General features: G+C 41.0%; 1 protein-coding gene across 1 annotated transcript; it reads left to right on the forward strand.

The window, feature by feature from the left end:
• Window positions 1–4,126: 4,126 nt before the first annotated feature.
• Window positions 4,127–16,410, forward strand: tars1 (threonyl-tRNA synthetase 1). The gene is made up of 19 exons (XM_086030401.1): window positions 4,127–4,302; window positions 4,771–4,848; window positions 4,927–5,117; window positions 6,203–6,326; window positions 7,819–7,943; window positions 8,366–8,483; window positions 9,450–9,514; window positions 9,592–9,670; window positions 9,818–9,964; window positions 10,273–10,371; window positions 12,162–12,328; window positions 12,406–12,568; window positions 12,684–12,821; window positions 14,043–14,120; window positions 14,207–14,307; window positions 14,806–14,910; window positions 14,996–15,068; window positions 15,782–15,896; window positions 15,978–16,410. The coding sequence occupies exons 1-19, from the start codon at window positions 4,243–4,245 to the stop codon at window positions 16,124–16,126; spliced, it is 2,175 nt and encodes a 724-aa protein (XP_085886527.1). The 5' UTR covers window positions 4,127–4,242; the 3' UTR covers window positions 16,127–16,410.
• The last annotated feature ends 258 nt before the right edge of the window (window positions 16,411–16,668 follow it).

A 16,668-nucleotide genomic window follows, 5' to 3' on the forward strand; every position in this document is an offset into this window, starting at 1 on the left:
GTGGCCACATTCACTGTTACCGCTGTCTACAATGCATCGTGTTGTTCTTTCTGCTGGGTTGTACATAAAGTATGTCCACACCTTTCCTTTGTTTCCGACCACCAAGCCCAATTGCTGTCACTGTCGCCATGGTCCGTCAAAGGAAAGCGTGTCAGTGTGCGTGAGCCGAGACCGATGACCGCAGACCTGTTCGTGTTTTGTTGTGCCGGTGTGTGCAACGGTGTGTGCGATGCGTGCGCCCCGCGTGCTGTCCCGGCGGTGGCCGTGCCCAAACGAGGATAGGTTGCACCAGCATTGCAATTTTTTGAAAGACAGATTACGTGGATAATAGGAAGGGATGTCATAAATTTTGAACGTCTGACGGACCACACCCGCTAACAATTTCGTCCTGTCTCGTTATCGAAAATTCATGTACGTCACGTCATGTTTTAGTTGTCAAAGAGCCACATTTAGCTCGTCATCGTCTCGTTATGTCATGAAAAAAAGGGGCGTTAACGAAATATTTTCGTCATCGTCATCGTTGACGAAAACAACACTGTGTATAATGTGAGTTAAGCAGCAAAATTACCATCTTTTTAGCCAGCTCAAGAGGCGGCCATTTTGTCACTTCTGTCAACTGAAAATGACATCACAACTGCTCAAGGCTCAGGTAACAGGTCAGACGTGAGCCCTGAGCAGTTGTGATGTCATCTTCAGTCGACAGAAGTGACAAAATGGGTGCCCCCACAGATGGCTGAAAACGGGTTGATTTTCCTGCTTAACTCCTATTTCATATCAATCATATTGCCTTATTTCAACTAGTGGGCTTGTATAGAACATATTCTTGAAAAAATATGTTTGGGTTGACTTCTTCTTTGATACTTGATATCTATGATACATAGATATTGGATGCAGAGCAGCCAAGAAAAACAGTACAATATGAAGAAAATAGACTGTGGTAAATAAATACAACCCCAAACGTAAGAATTTAGCTCGTAAGGTCAGTGCTTCCAATAACAACCTGTATTTTCTTTATTTTCATTAAAGTTGAGATATTCGCCAATGGTTACCAATGATTTACAATAACAACATTTTTTTCTGGCTGTCTTCAATTCAGTGCTATTCTTTTTGCAGTTTGCACCGTTTAATTACAAAATAGATCATTGGCGGTTAAAATGGGAACGGTTTAAATGCACACTATGCGAACGCACATGCATTATGCAGAGGCTATTGGCCATTATCCACCCAATGGGTCCGATAATATTACGGCTGTCACGAGTTAGTGGACGGGATGTGAAGTATCTCGTGGTGGGCTTCTCAGCAGATGGCTGTCTGCATGCTGGTGGTAGCACGCTGCCCCCCTGGCTGACCCGATGTCATCCGTCATCCTCTCCCAGCGTGGAGGGCGGCTGAAGGCCAGTGATTTTTCATGGCGGCGCATGCCCTTGGACTCGCTTGTAAGGAATGCTTTCAGGTGTGCTTTATAGCACCCAAGTTGTATTTGAGCCTTTATAATCCCTTCAAAACACAGCCCAGCTTCACAGTTCGCCTTTATCCCCTTTAATTCGTCCGCACTCTTTATTGCATCATGAACGTACTGCCTTCTTGGAGTGAGATTTATATAAATTGTTGAAGAAGTCAGGAGAATGCCCTGCGTTATTTAGGAGGATGATTTGTGGGAGACAATAGATGTGAGTGATGGTCTAATAATGTGCCGAAGCGACACGAATGGAGAAAAAGGAAGGATCAAATATTCATGAAGTGTTTGGAGGGAGCAAATCCCATCATGTATTCGTCGGCGCAATTTCCTTGCAGAGAGTGAACGAGGTGGGCGCCCGGCGTTGTTCACTCCAGAGACGCCTGTAGACAAACACCAAACTTTAGTGATTGATGTGACACGCAAGTGACAGCGAGTGCAAAGAGCAGGCAGGAAAAAAAAAAAAAAAAAAAAAAGAATCTCTACTGACACCTACAGGACAAGTAATATAAAATATTCAAAGTCGCTCCAAATTATTAACACTTATAGACATGCAAAGTGGCATCCTCTCAACAGCGGGGCTCTACTAAATAATTCCACAACCACGCTTTTTTTTTTCTTAGATAATGTCTACGCTATAAATAATAAGCATTCAAAACACCATCTTCAACCTCTGGGTTGTTTTCTGGTTGTGGTCATGTGACATTAGCAAGCTGAGCTGTGATTGGTCGTTACCTGAGTCCTGAACAACTGTGATGTCATTTTTAGTCAACAACGAATGGGCAAAATGGTGGTAAAAAGAGAGTGGTAAAAATTTGCTGCTTAAATTCAAAGGATCAGCTCATCAGCATGCTCGGTAGAAGTCTGAAACGATCCTGATCATTTGAGTCAGGTGTGTTGTAGTAGGGAAAGACCTAAAACAGGCAGGATATGGCTCTCAAGGAACCGGTGTTCCCTACCCCTGCACTAACGCAATATTAATCAGAATATCGTGTTTTGATTCATGGGGCCGCATAGAACGTACAGTATTATTGTAAAAGAATTTATTGACTTCACTTCACCTTTAAATCAAATTTTTAGGGCAAATGTCAGCGTTTGAAACATCACCGTGATTTTGACCCCGCGACATTTTGAAATTTGGGCCTGTACAAGCAATTGGGGGATATTTTTAAGTTTGTTATTCCATTTCACTCTAATTTGAATGTTTTTTGGAACAGACTTTCTATAGGTGATATTACACAAAAACATTCCTCAAAAAGGCAGTTTTTTTTTCCAAGACAAAAAAACTAAATTTCTCCGGAAACCATTGTCTGATTATCAAAATTCTTGGTGCGTTGTACTCAGGTTGAAAGTGGCCATTTCAAAAGACTCACCATTTGACAGACTGTCATTTTTTGGAAATGTTGTCACCTTGCTACTCAAAGGTCAGAATCCAGATTGGAACACATCTACACACTGAGGCATTTTTACAAACCATGCAAAACATGCTCATTAGAAGAATCCTGTAACTGCCCTGCTGTACCCCTGAACAAGATCAGCCATATTTAAAAGCAACAGTAATGAGGAACATTGATGATTTGAATTTTGTTACATATCATCTTTGCCATACATTTGTACAAAAACCACTGAGTGCTTGACAAGGCTTTGAAACTAAGTTGAAAACAGAGGCATGAATTCGACAGAGCATCAGCATGGTCTGTCTGTGCATGTTTGATTTTTTTCCCCAGCTTTTGAAGGTGAATTATTCAACACTTCAGTCTCTCTCCCTCATAACAACCGTACCAACTCAACCCCCCCCCCCCCACAAAAAACAGCATGGAAGCTCACAGTGCGCTTCATCTTCTCCTCTAATTCCCACAGCGAGTGTCAGGAGTTTAAAAACTGCTGTTGAACATTAATTGCAATGTGCACGTCATCTGGAGCCAAGAAGAAAGAAAATGTAGGACAAATATCACCTCAGCTGCTAACAAAGCAACACAGATATCAGCAGGATGATTGCAATCATCTGCTCTTTGTTGGTTTTACTTTTGGTGTGCCTTTTGAGGGAGCAGCCTGACATAGTATATGGCTACGTTTCATTCGAATGCGCTCACTTTTGTCGTAGGGTTTAAGACATAAGGACAAAGGGAATAATTGAAAGCAATTAAGAAACTCTTCTGTGGATTACTACCTTGGAGGTGCAAGGTCAGACATGTCTATTAACATTTGTGAATTATTGCTATTAGTTTCACTTTCACTTTTTTGACAAACATAACGAAAGAGTCCATAGGTTGAGAAACACACCACGAGTTAATATTTCAATTACACAATGCTGCCTCGTGCATTACAAAGTGTGGATGTATTATTAAAAAAGAAAAAAAAGATCACAATGTAAAGCAGTTCCGACTTCCCAGTGTCAGCTCACAGGCTACTCATTTGTATTGAATCACTTAAAGTCACGGCGTATTTATGATTAAAAAACAAACAGAAATTGAAATCTAAATGGAAAAAAATTGTTATGTTATGTTCATCTTCTGATAAAAAAGAGAATACAAATTTCGAAAACTACTTGTCCTGTAATTTTGCTCTGGCTCATAAAAATATGTTTAACATGATACAAGTGCAACGCTGCATCATGAACTTCCAACGACAAGAAGAATTTTCTTTCCAGTAAATGAAAATGTTGCATCAGATTTCCGGGTGACGTCATCAGCCGTCACCGCCGCTCGGCTCTCATCTTGACAGTTCTCAGCGAGCTCGCCAACCCGTGATCAAGTCGCTCAAAGTGGGCCAGCTTGTCACTTGTTATGGCCGAACACTCTGTCGTGGAGAAAATGAGTCAACTAAACGTGGCCGAAGGTCAAAAGGTAACGTTTCGCCTTCATTTCTAGCAACGGTCATTAATTTAGCCGGTTAGCTTAGCTTAGCCTAGCCGCCACTCTGTTCACATTGACGACAACTAGCAATGCGCTGCAAACGTGTTGGCTTTCGGGAAGACCGGTGACCCCCCTTTTATGTCATTGGAACGCTGCACGTATGTTTATGGCAGCCTCTCACACAAACTTCGCTAACATTCTCTTTTAGTTGTATGATTGACAGTCAACATGAACTGAAAGTAGCCAGCAAAGGATATTTGTTTCTCCTTGCACGTTTTAAAAAGGATTTCACATTCATAACTTTGTATATTGACAAGAAGCGCGTCCCTTTTACTCATTCATGATGTTGAATTAATGGTTTAACGGTTCGGTGCTGTAACAATGTGGCGCATACTGTGTCACACTCACGTAGCATTGAGTAAACCTAAATTAATAGCCTACACTGTGATGTTTGGACAGGGAGGAGCATCGAATGGTCAAGATGGAGGAAAGAAGAAGGTGAAAAATAATGCTGGAGATGCTGGTGGCAGAGCTGAGGTGAGAACCAAAAACACGTTTCATATCCTGTACATGCGCATCATTACTTGATACACTTGGCAATGTTTTTCCCCGCAGCTTTCACCAGCGCCCGAGTACATAGACAAGCGCCTGACGTTGTACGCTAAGCTCAAAGCTGAGCACGATGCCCTCACGGCAGAGAGAGCTGCCAAGGAGTCTCGCACCATTAAAGTCACCTTACCCGATGGGAAAGTGGTGGACGCAGAGTCTTGGAAGACCACACCCTACCAAGTGGCTTGTGGGATCAGGTCAGTTACTTTAATTAGTATTTTAAGATACATAAATGGGCTAATTTTACTGCGACGCTGCCAAATGCGATGATAAATTTACCAGGACTCAAAACTGCGACGAATATGCTCGCAAATGCAGCCAACTTTGCAGTGTGCTGGGAAGGAAATGTTCATGTTTTAATGCTCCCTCTGCAGTCCAACTGTTGTCGTTCTTATTTTGCGCCTTTTTTTGGTGCGGTGTAAAAAAAAAAAAGAGGTAGAAGCAGCACAAGGTCTTCCGGCTTGAAATTTAATATTTACAAATGATAATTCATTATAAATGCACACATAAATCGCGGATGTATTTGTGTGAATAATTTTAAAACAAATACTCTTCCCGTAATATAAGAGCTAAAATAATCAACCGTGCTTTGTCAGCCGCCGCTTGTCGCAGACAGACTTCTTGTGACGTTAAAATATTTTGCAAATATATCTTGAGTCAATGTCGATCTTTACGTTATATGAAACGATGATATGCCTATTAAGGCTGAGAGCGCTGTTGCGTCTTTCTGCCCTTAAAGCCGGGAGAGCGGATATGTCATTTTCTTTTTTTTTTTTAAATGATATCTTTGTAGACAATGATGATTGTTTTGTTTTTTAAATTAAAAATATTGCTTCTCTGTGTGAAAGCCACATCTAAACTCTGAAATTCTTTTGGAATGATGTTTCTATCTGCTACAGGGGCTGAGATTTTAATTATTTAAGGTATTGAATTTCCGGCAAAAACTCAAGTTTTAGAGGATGATTCGATAGTCGCCCTTAGGTTTTTGAGGGATGTTTCGCCAGGCGCTTTAGGCCTAAATGGGTTAAGACAATTTAAGATGAGCAAATTTGGACAACTGGTCGCACCAGTGCAAAAGTTAGCGTCGAGGTCCTGCCTTTGTAACTTTACACATATTATCGATGCTGTAAAACTTCCTCATTCTTATGCTGTGCTTTGCTCTAATATATTTTGTACACGTCAGAACACTTTTGAAGTTCACTCGTCTCTTGAAAGTGGACTTGTCAGCATAAGTCAACGTCTGGGCATGAATTTGATGAATATGTCCCGCTGTGGCATCCAGTCAAGGTCTGGCCGACAACACGGTGATCGCCAAGGTCAACAAAGACGTGTGGGATCTGGACCGGCCTTTTGAGGACGACTGCAGCCTGGAGTTGCTCAAGTTTGACGATGACGAAGCTCAAGCTGTAAGTCCCTAGATGCCAATCATTGCGTCTATTCACAAGACTTAAAAACAGACAAATTCTGAACACAACTCCTTCTGAAGGGATAGTGTCAATCTGATGCGATTTACTGGATAAATTACAAAAGGGGTTTTGTTTTTCAATTTGCAGACTCCCATGTTTAATATGAACAGGTGCATCTCATTAAATTTGAATACGGTAGAGACGTTCATTTATTTATTAATTTATTTTGGTAGTTCTGTTTTAAAAAGTGAAGTTCATTATAGAGTTTAAACACAGGAAATCACTTTTCAATCTTTGCATTCCTACCCAATTTTTAGACCCCACCCAGAAAAATAAATCATTTTGATGTTTACGATATTGTATTACAATTTCTTGAGATGCAGGTTTTGGGGGGGGGGGGGGTTGTTTGCTGTTTGCTCTAATCATCAAAATTCTTTAAAAAAAGAATCTTGAAATATTTCACTCTGTGCAGTGAATCTATTTCAATTTTACAAATTGAATCACTGAAATAAATTGTCCATGATATTTGAAGTTATTGAGGCGCACTAGTGTATGTGTGGAGTCTAATTAAGTATGCATGGTTTGCATATACAGTACAGGGAGTCCTCATTTTATGAACGAGTTCCGTCCCTACACTCGCCATGTAACACGAATTTCCGCGTATGTCGGATTTCACCGTTAAGTCGAAATTTACGTTAAAATACTTTGTATAAAAAAATGAAAATACATTAAAATAAAAATCACAAGATGCCGTACTTAGCATTACTGCTGAAAAGTGGATGGGGAAGGAGGACACGATCGCGAGACACTGCGCATGCTCAACAGCAAGGAATGCTGGTCTTTGTAGTACAGGAAGTGCTTGTATGCGGAAGTGCGTTGTTTGGCGCAAAACCCATTGCAAATACACAAGCAGAGGTAAACAAGCTCAGAGGCGTAAATGACGTCCGTTTGAGTCATGACGCCGTGTGTCACTGTACTGCACTGTTGCCGGAGCAACTCTGTCCGCTCAATCATGTAAACGGGTTATTCAGAATGTTTCAGAAATCAGAAATTTGATTTTAACCCCAATATTGACTGCATGTAAACGTAGGCACTATGGTGCTGGGGACAAAATTGCGGAGGAGGCACGGGCGTCGTAAAGTTGAAACGTCGTATGTCGCGTACGTTGTAATTCGAGTACTGCCTGTATTGTAAAAATACATTTCCATTGTGCTAGTCAGTCACAAAGCATTTTATAGCACAGACTGAAAAGTTGCTATGTGGGGGGGAAAAATCAATTCCAAACAATGCAGTAAAAAAAAAAAAAAAAAAAACCTTGGCACATACAGTATTGTTATGGAAGCTGAAAAAAAATCAATAAGAACACTTACAAAAAAAAAAAGAAAAAGACCCTTTGAAAACACTATTAAGGAAGGGAACAAATACATTGACCTTGTTTGAAATCACTGTTATGAAAGTGGGAACAAAAACTAAATTTCCCATATCCTTGAAGGTTTACTGGCATTCCAGCGCTCACATCCTGGGTGAAGCCATGGAGCGAGTCTACGGGGGTTGCCTGTGCTACGGTCCGCCCATAGAGAACGGCTTCTACTACGATATGTTCCTCGACGGCAATGAGTGAGTGGCACAGGCTTAGGCTTCACACTTTCTCGTCAATGAGCTGAGCTTTTAAATTGCGTGGACGCGAGATGAACCTCTTTCTTGACAAACAACCTTTCCACTTATGCAGTTCCCCCATGCTGCAGGAGAGTGCTGTCTAATTAATTACACAAGCCTCTTAATGAAGTCATGTTATGCTAATGGCCTTCCGTACTGACTGATTTTTACCAAGGATATTTTGACATTGCAGGACCCTTCCAGCCAATTACTCTCCACTATTAGTCCAGAATTCCTCAAAGGTTCCTCGCTAATCACAATGGTGCTGACACTTAGATGCCCTTTAAACACTAACGTACTAAATTTAGCTGTGTTTTAAAGGTACTTTGAATATCAATGCCAGTTACAATATTGGCTTTTCCCTTTGTGGAATTTGTGTGCAGGGGGGTGTCAAGCAATGACTTCCCTTGTCTGGAGGGATTGTGCAAGAAAATAATCAAGGAGAAGCAGCCATTTGAGAGGCTTGAGATCAAAAAAGAAACTCTGCTGGAGATGTTCAAGGTATTCCACAGAAGAAACTAAGTCACATCACATGAGTAACTAATACAGTGAACCCTTGCTATTTGTGTGGGCTAGGGACTACGAAAAGCTGAAATCCGCAACTAATTGATGCAGAAGGGAGTTGTAATTGCTTATTGATGCCACAAGATGGCGGCAAAACTCTTCAAAAGAAAACACCCAACACTCAACCATCTAGCATGTACACAATCATGGATCCATGTTACATACCGGTGCTCAGTAGTGTTCAATATAAACAAGCAACCTTCATATGAAGCTCATTAGCTAGCATACTAGGCTAAATAACATGATGGCACAAACTGACATGTCACCACACATGAACAAACAAATACTGAATATGCGGGACTAGTCATTCAACTCACTCTTTGGAATGTACACGCAACAAATATTAAAGTGGAAACCATCACAAACATATTTTTCGCAAGAATATAATCCCAGCAGGCCAACTAGTCGAAACACGGCATTCTGATTAATATTGCGTTTGTAGAACAAGAATTAAGCAGCAAAATCCACCCCTTTTTAGCCATTTCAACGGGCGGCCATGTTGTCACTTCTGTCGACTGAAAATGACATCACAACTGCTCAGGGCTCAGGTAATGACCAATCACGGCTCAGCTTCAGAAAACAGTTCAGCCGTGATTGGTCGTTACCTGAGCCCTGACTAGTTGTGATGTCATTTTCAGTCGACATAAGTGACAAAATGGCTACCACCTGAGAGGGCTAAAAACGAGTGGATTAACACTTATGCCACAAACCCAATATTTATCAGAATGCCTTGTTTCAACTAGTGAGCTTGCATAGCACATATTCTTGAAAAAAATGTTTGGGTATACTTCCCTTTTAAGGAACACAAGCAAATTGGAACGGCAAAGTAGACAGTATACTTTTCAGTCTTGATTGTTTCAATATGCGGTGGTTCACTGTATAACGCACTCTTCCTCTTGACAGTACAACATGTTCAAGTGTCGCATCTTGAACGAGAAGGTCACCACTCCCACCACAACCGTTTACAGGTGAGTGAATGTCGTCGCGGTGACTGTTTGCGCCTCATTTCTCCGTCTCAAACGCCCTCAAATCCCAAACGTTTCAGGTGTGGCCCTTTAATTGATTTGTGTCGGGGTCCACATGTGAGACACACAGGAAAAATCAAGGCGCTTAAGATCCACAAGGTGAGCCGTGTCACAATTTAATATTGACTTAATTAATCGTAACTTCCTAAATCCACTAAACCCCAATGTAAGGAAATATTGTATTTGATTGTGAAAGGCGACAATCCGGGCTATAATACTGAACATTTTTGTATTCGTGGTGCACAGAACTCCTCCACATACTGGGAGGGAAAAGCGGACATGGAGACCCTCCAGAGGATATATGGAATCTCCTTTCCGGACCCCAAAATGCTGAAAGAGTGGGAGAAGTTTCAGGAAGAGGCCAAAAACAGAGATCATCGCAAACTGGGCCGGGTATGAACTCAAGGAGGCAGTGAGCTCTCAAAGTAGACCACGTCTCAAGGTTTCGTTTTTTTTCGCCCAGGAAAATTGACTCTTGAACATTTTTCAGCTTTGAGTGATGATAAATTGAGCCGACTGCAGCAATCAGGTTCCATTTACTAGCACTGGTTTCTAGGGCAGAGTGAATTCATTTGAGCCAAGTAGTGAAAAAAAGTGAGCTTAGAAAGAGTATGTTGTCAAGACAAATCCTCATTCCAGCACGTGATGAGTCGGTTCAAATGAAATCCGGTTTGACCTAAATGCAAATGTGTCATCTTCAGGAGCAGGACCTGTTCTTTTTCCACGACCTGAGTCCAGGGAGCTGCTTCTTTCTGCCCAAAGGCGCCTTCATCTACAACACCCTGATTGAGTTCATCCGAGTAAGTCAGAGTCCTAATTGGACAAAAAGTGAGACAAAGGCTTCCATTAACGGCAAGGCCACATGAACAGGGAGTTGTACTTTTCTCATGTTTGAAGTTCAACTGAGTCTACTAGACAATGGTGGCCTAGTGTATCATGCTCAGAGCTGTTTCAAATATTTTACCCCTCTGATGTGGCTAAATCATAAGAGCTTTCATTATGATTATGTGCAGTTGTCCACCTCTTCAAACTACAGCAATACAGTATGTGGTCAGTCAATGTCAATTAGATTACAACTGACCGCAGCTATTGATTATTTTAGTTTTAAACTGTCCTTTTTTTTTATGAATCGGATTAAAAAACATTTTGATTTACATCTGTTTATTCAAAAACAGGACTTTATTTAAAATTGATGGTGTAGAAATTGCTCAAACAAATGAATCATGATTCATTTACTGATTTGGTCCGTAACATGTCAGAAAATAGCAAAAATTACTGACCATTATTTTCCAAAATACAAGCAAATTATTTTTTCTTTTTTTTTTGTTGGGATTCTACGCAAATAATCAGTTTCTTTCATGGAGGACTACAGAAATTAGAATTTACTGTTGAAGCTGAAATTCTAAGCATTTGGGCAAATTTAATGAAAAAAATAAATAAAATAAAACAATTATTTGATAATTGATTAGTTGCCGATTATTTGTTGCAACTCTAATTACAATTATGTGTCAGACAGATAGGAACATCTGAACTACAACTATTAAGTATAGTTTTGATGAAATAATCCACGTCCCGTGTCAGCATAGAATATGAATTGATCGTGGCAATCAAGTCATTCCAACTAAACACCGCTTCATGACGTTATATTAAAACAGGGGTTTTCATGCGTTCAAAATTGTGAGGCGGCCCCCTCCAGCCAGAACAATTGATCTTGCGCAAAACAGTGCAATTGATGTCTGCGGCAGCAACGTGTTTCAAACTGCAGTTGCAGCGTTCGCAACTATGGAGGTGCTATATTAGGCCTAGCTAACTCACGCATGCGGTTCTTTGCCCAATTTCATGCTCTGAACTTGCAGCGCGCCATTGTCAAACGGTATTCTTTGTGTGTGTGTCGAGGGGCGGCACCACAGAATGGAGCGTTTTTGGGACGTCCGCAACGAAGACAAATACCCTCTCATTGAAACATATACAACTTGACGACGGCGCCATCGTGACATAGGAAAGCGTTTCCAATAGGAGAGGCACTGCTATCTTGGTGGCATGAAGATTGTCTTTCAATCCATTCCATTGTGGAGGAAGCCTTGAAAAATGAAGTGCATTTACCGTATTAACACTGAAAGATACATCTTGTCTCCTCTTGATTTGCCTTTTTAAAATTAGCAAAGAAACAACTGACCTGACCTGGCTGACCTGTTTTCTGAATCAGAGCAGTGATTGGTCGTTGTGAGCAGTTGTGATGTCATTTTCAGTCGACAGATGACAAAATGGCCGCCCTCAGAGATGAAAAAATTAGTGGATTAACACTTATTCCACAAACACAATATTTATCAGAATGCCCTGTTTCAACTAGTGGGCTTGCATAGAACATATTCTTGAAAAAAAAAAAAAAATTTTGTTGACTTACACCTTAGTGTGATAATAGTCACTCTTATTGTAATTCTTAAAGTACCGGTATGTTCCCTGTAAAAGAAAGCGAGTCAGTTGAATTTACAGAATACATGCACGTCATGGCGCATGGTCAGGATGGTACCACCTCTGCCTTAATTTGAGCCAGGAAAACCCCAGTAAAAGGTTGATTTTCCTCTGGCAGAGTGAGTACAGGAAAAGGGGCTTCCAGGAGGTGGTGACGCCCAACATCTACAACAGCAAACTGTGGCAGACCTCCGGTCACTGGCAGCACTACAGCGAAAACATGTTCTCCTTCGAGGTGGAGAAGGAAATTTTCGCCCTCAAACCTATGAACTGTCCCGGCCACTGGTGAGGGCCCGCCTTTTTTCTTCTGCACTGTTGAATTTGATTTCAATGTTTCTCATCCCCCCTGATTAAAATTTCAGTCTAATGTTTGATCACCGGCCACGCTCCTGGAGAGAGCTGCCCTTGCGCATGGCCGACTTTGGCGTCCTGCACCGCAACGAGCTGTCGGGAGCCCTCACCGGCCTCACCCGCGTCCGTCGCTTCCAGCAGGATGACGCTCACATCTTCTGCGCCATGGATCAGGTGAAGCCAACTACAGCCACATAAAATGCACAATCAAATCTGTCAACATGTAGCAGCTGAGTCTGCTTTGATTGCCATCTTCGAACCACGTGAGTGTTTTTCTTTTTGCGCTCAGATCGAGGACGAGATCAAGGGCTGCCTGGACTTCCTGCGCACCGTGTACGACGTCTTCGGTTTCTCTTTCAAGCTAAACCTCTCCACGAGACCCGAGAAATTCCTGGGAGAATCCGCCGTCTGGGAGCAAGCAGAGAAGGTAATCAAAGCGCCTCGTTGTTTTTCTTACTTAGCTGAAAATGTCAACCGCTCGCACAAAGTCTCGTGGGAGCGAAGATGGCCGAACCGTGATGTTATCAAGATAGAAATTGAAGAGCCTCGGCACAAATGGATCGTGCTTCTCCGAAGACAAAGAACATCTATATTTAAATGGGCGCCGTTCTGCACATCTGCTGTCAGCTAAAAATGTTCTCTTGTTCTCTTGAGGCTTTACCTCGCCACAGAGATTTTCGAAAATTGGTCAGCTCACTGAGAGATAGGGAGATGTAGTTTATTCATCCCTTGAACTAAAGTAATTCCCTCATTTTCGTGATTCACTTTTGACAAATTCTATGAAAATCATTCCCTGTTATTGGGGGGGAAAAAAAATTTAGCATTTTTTTATGTTCTTCCTGAAATGCCCTAAAATGCCACAAGTCTATTTAATAGGAAAGTAGTACCAGTACATTGATGCATTATGAATATGAATTACATTGAAGTGGGTCAGGAGGAGAATTGTAAATGACTCATTTTTGCACAGATGGCAGGGGATTACTGTAAATAGTTGTGAATCACAACTATGGAACAGAATTTAATCACTATTTTGTTTTTTCTTTTCTTCACGTGCATGGGGAGGGACAGCAGGGGGCGACACTGCTTCACTCACCTACCCTGACCACACATCCCTAGTTGTGAAAAAGTACACAATCTCGAGTATTTCTAATTTTCTGTCATGTTCATGCCATATGATTGTGATTTAAGGTATAGTGAACGGTCACTGGGTCAAGGCCATTTCTTTGCGTGCCAATCCCAAGTAATAGGGATGGGGGGGAAAAATACCATATCATATGATAATTTTTATGCCAATACCAAATATCGATACGTTGATGAAGTATCAATATTTTCGCTACCTTATGTTATGTTTATGTTTTGCACGTTCTATAACATACTTTTGGTCCTTAAAGTTGAGCTCTGTGAACAATTACTGGAACAGTTTAAGCACTTTTCAATCGAGACACTAATAAATGTCAAATGTTAAAAAAAATGTTAAGTTAAAACTTTTTTAAACACATGCCTCAGTTTTTTTAATATATATTTTTATAATATTTGAGTAACGGATCACAACCCAAGTATCAGATTGGGACAAGACTGTATCGTCCCAGCCCTACCAAGTAAAAATACAGGATGTAATGATTCTGCATGTGTTCTGCTTATTTGCCAGCAACTGGAGAACAGCTTGAATGACTTTGGGGAGAAATGGGTTCTCAACCCGGGAGATGGAGCTTTCTACGGGCCAAAGGTGAACCAACTAACAAGGCCGTTAACTGCCAATCAGCGGGCGGGAATGCGCGTCTTCGATTAACCTCGCGTCTCGTTTCCGCGCAGATCGACATTCAGATCAAGGACGCCATCGGCCGATACCATCAGTGTGCCACCATCCAGCTGGACTTCCAGCTACCCATCCGCTTCAATCTCTCCTTTGTTAGGTGCTTATTCAACTTGCTGGCTAAAATTCAGCTTGAAGAAAAATCTATAAAAATGTCTTTGAGGGATGCTTTGTAGTGCTCTTATGTTCAACGCTTTTCCAGCCAGGATTGCAAAGGGGTGGGGAATTTAAAATGGAGAGCTTGGGAGGAAATAGGATTATTCAATGAAAATGTATATTAGTATTCAAGCATAAACATAAATATTTTTTTTTTGTCATAAGCAGACAACCATACAAAATAGTTCTCCTTGCCATCATGCAAGGCATTACAGTGCATTAATTGCGCCATTTTTTAAATTCTATTTTTATTGACTTATTTTACTTCAACCTAGCGGCATAATATCCAAAGCTTACTCATGCCTTGCATTAAATCTGGTTGTTTTAGTCAGCTATACTATACTATTTTAAGTTCCCTATCGAGAGGCAAAGTTCAATTTGGTAAATAAATGGAATGTTTCCAACTTTGAAAATTGCTGCAATTTCACACCCCTTTTTACAGCCATGATGGAGATGACAAGAAGAGACCGGTGATCATCCACAGAGCCATCCTAGGATCAGTTGAGCGAATGATCGCCATCCTGACCGAAAACTACGGAGGAAAATGGTTTGTTTACATCCGTTGAAAGGATTCCATGATTTATTTATATGTTTGTATCCCAAAAGACGAGCACTAATAAAATGTCCCACAGGCCGCTGTGGCTGTCACCCCGCCAAGTTATGGTCGTACCTGTGGGACCAACCTGTGAGGAGTATGCTCAGAAGGTAAATAAGCAATGTCACAGAAATGACGCTTTTCCACCTGATTTTCCAGGAACCTTTAGTTCTTTTGTCTTTCGGACAAAAATGTGCCCCTGGACCATTTTTTTTTTACGTCGTTCACACAGTGGAAAAATAACGTAATGATTTTAAGATTAATTATTAATTTTATTCTCTCAGGATTAATGAAATAATCTCATGAATAAAAAGTGCGTAATTTCACTCTCAAGATTACAATTTCTTATGTAGCTATCAAAAGTTTCTAGTGCTCGGGTAAAACCTTTGAAATGCACCAAAAATAATGTAAATGTAACACATTCTTTTAAAGGTTTGGTGACAATAACTACAATAAAAAATACCTTTGAATGCAGTACTCATCAGTATCCACATTAACGCCACTAAATTCAGCGTGTATATATTGGTCATAAGCAAGAAAGCAGGATAATATACTGTACTCATTAAGTAGGACTGTGATGTTCTTGAGGTAAAAGCCACATCAGGAAGAAAAGCTGATGTGGTAGGAGAACTTGAGTTCTCCTTATTGTGGACATCTGGTCAGCCCTATCAGCTGGGAGGCGCATTACTGCCACCAAGTGGACTGGAGATTCGTCGCAATCACATTTCACCAGCAAGCACCAGTGTGAAATTACAATCTACAAGTTGTCCATTTGAAGACTTTTTACAGTGGCCTCACTTTTGTTTTTTTCTTAACATTCTAGGTTCAACAAGACTTCCACAACGCTGGCTTCATGAGCGACGTGGATCTGGATCCCGGAAGCACTCTGAACAAGAAGATCCGAAACGGCCAGCTGGCACAGTACAACTTCATCCTGGGTCAGTGACTTCATCACGCCTCCTCCTAATCTCCTTTACATTTCTAATATAATTTCCTACTTATTTGCACTCATGAAACAGTGGTGGGGGAGAAGGAGAAGACGAGTAACACCGTGAACGTGCGCACTCGGGATAACAAAGTTCACGGCGAGCGTGGCGTGGACGACTGCATCCAGCGTCTCAAAGAGCTCAAATCGTCCAAGAGTCGGAATGCAGAGGAGGACTTCTGAGCTGTTTTGTTTCATCTTAGCAGCATCTCAGTCAATTAACGGTAAAAGGGCTCTAATTTTTTTTTTTTTTTTATTAAAAATGTTTTTCAGCATACAGTGTGTTATTGATCATGTGATGTGTGCTCCATCATGTGACTTGATGCCTGGTCTCGATTACAACTTGCTAATTGCTCTCAAAGTCTCTTGCCTTTATAACGGTCTGGGTGATTTCTTCATGTTGTCTTAATATTTGCAGGGAATTGTACACGAGTTGCAATTTTGGTAAATAAACAGTATATTCTTAATTGTGTGTGTTTGTGTGTTTAAATTACCTTATGCGGCTATTTCTGCAAAACGATCTTCACAATTCGGACGGAACAGCATCTGCAGTACAGAGAAAAAACAACTCAGTAAATCTGTACAATTACAGTGGTGGGAGAAAACATATATAAATGTAGTAATACGTTTTAAGTCACCATTTCCAGTTCTTGTTAATATCCTCACATGTGGTTTAAAAACATGTCTGGTTTCCTATCATAAATGCATTATTTAATGTCTCTTCC

The sequence above is a fragment of the Filicampus tigris genome, chromosome 5 (assembly GCF_054856515.1).
Source record: "Filicampus tigris isolate MCC_2025a chromosome 5, RoL_Ftig_1.0, whole genome shotgun sequence".
Classification (NCBI taxonomy): Eukaryota; Metazoa; Chordata; class Actinopteri; order Syngnathiformes; family Syngnathidae; genus Filicampus; species Filicampus tigris.

Excerpts from the sequence above, each read along its gene's own strand:
- tars1 (XM_086030401.1), top strand. The coding sequence starts at position 4,243 with ATGGCCGAACACTCTGTCGTGGAGAAAATGAGTCAACTAAACGTGGCC. Across the intron at positions 7,944-8,365 it reads ATGTTCCTCGACGGCAATGA|GGGGGTGTCAAGCAATGACT; the intron begins GTGAGTGGCACA and ends ATTTGTGTGCAG. Across the intron at positions 14,911-14,995 it reads GAAAACTACGGAGGAAAATG|GCCGCTGTGGCTGTCACCCC; the intron begins GTTTGTTTACAT and ends AATGTCCCACAG.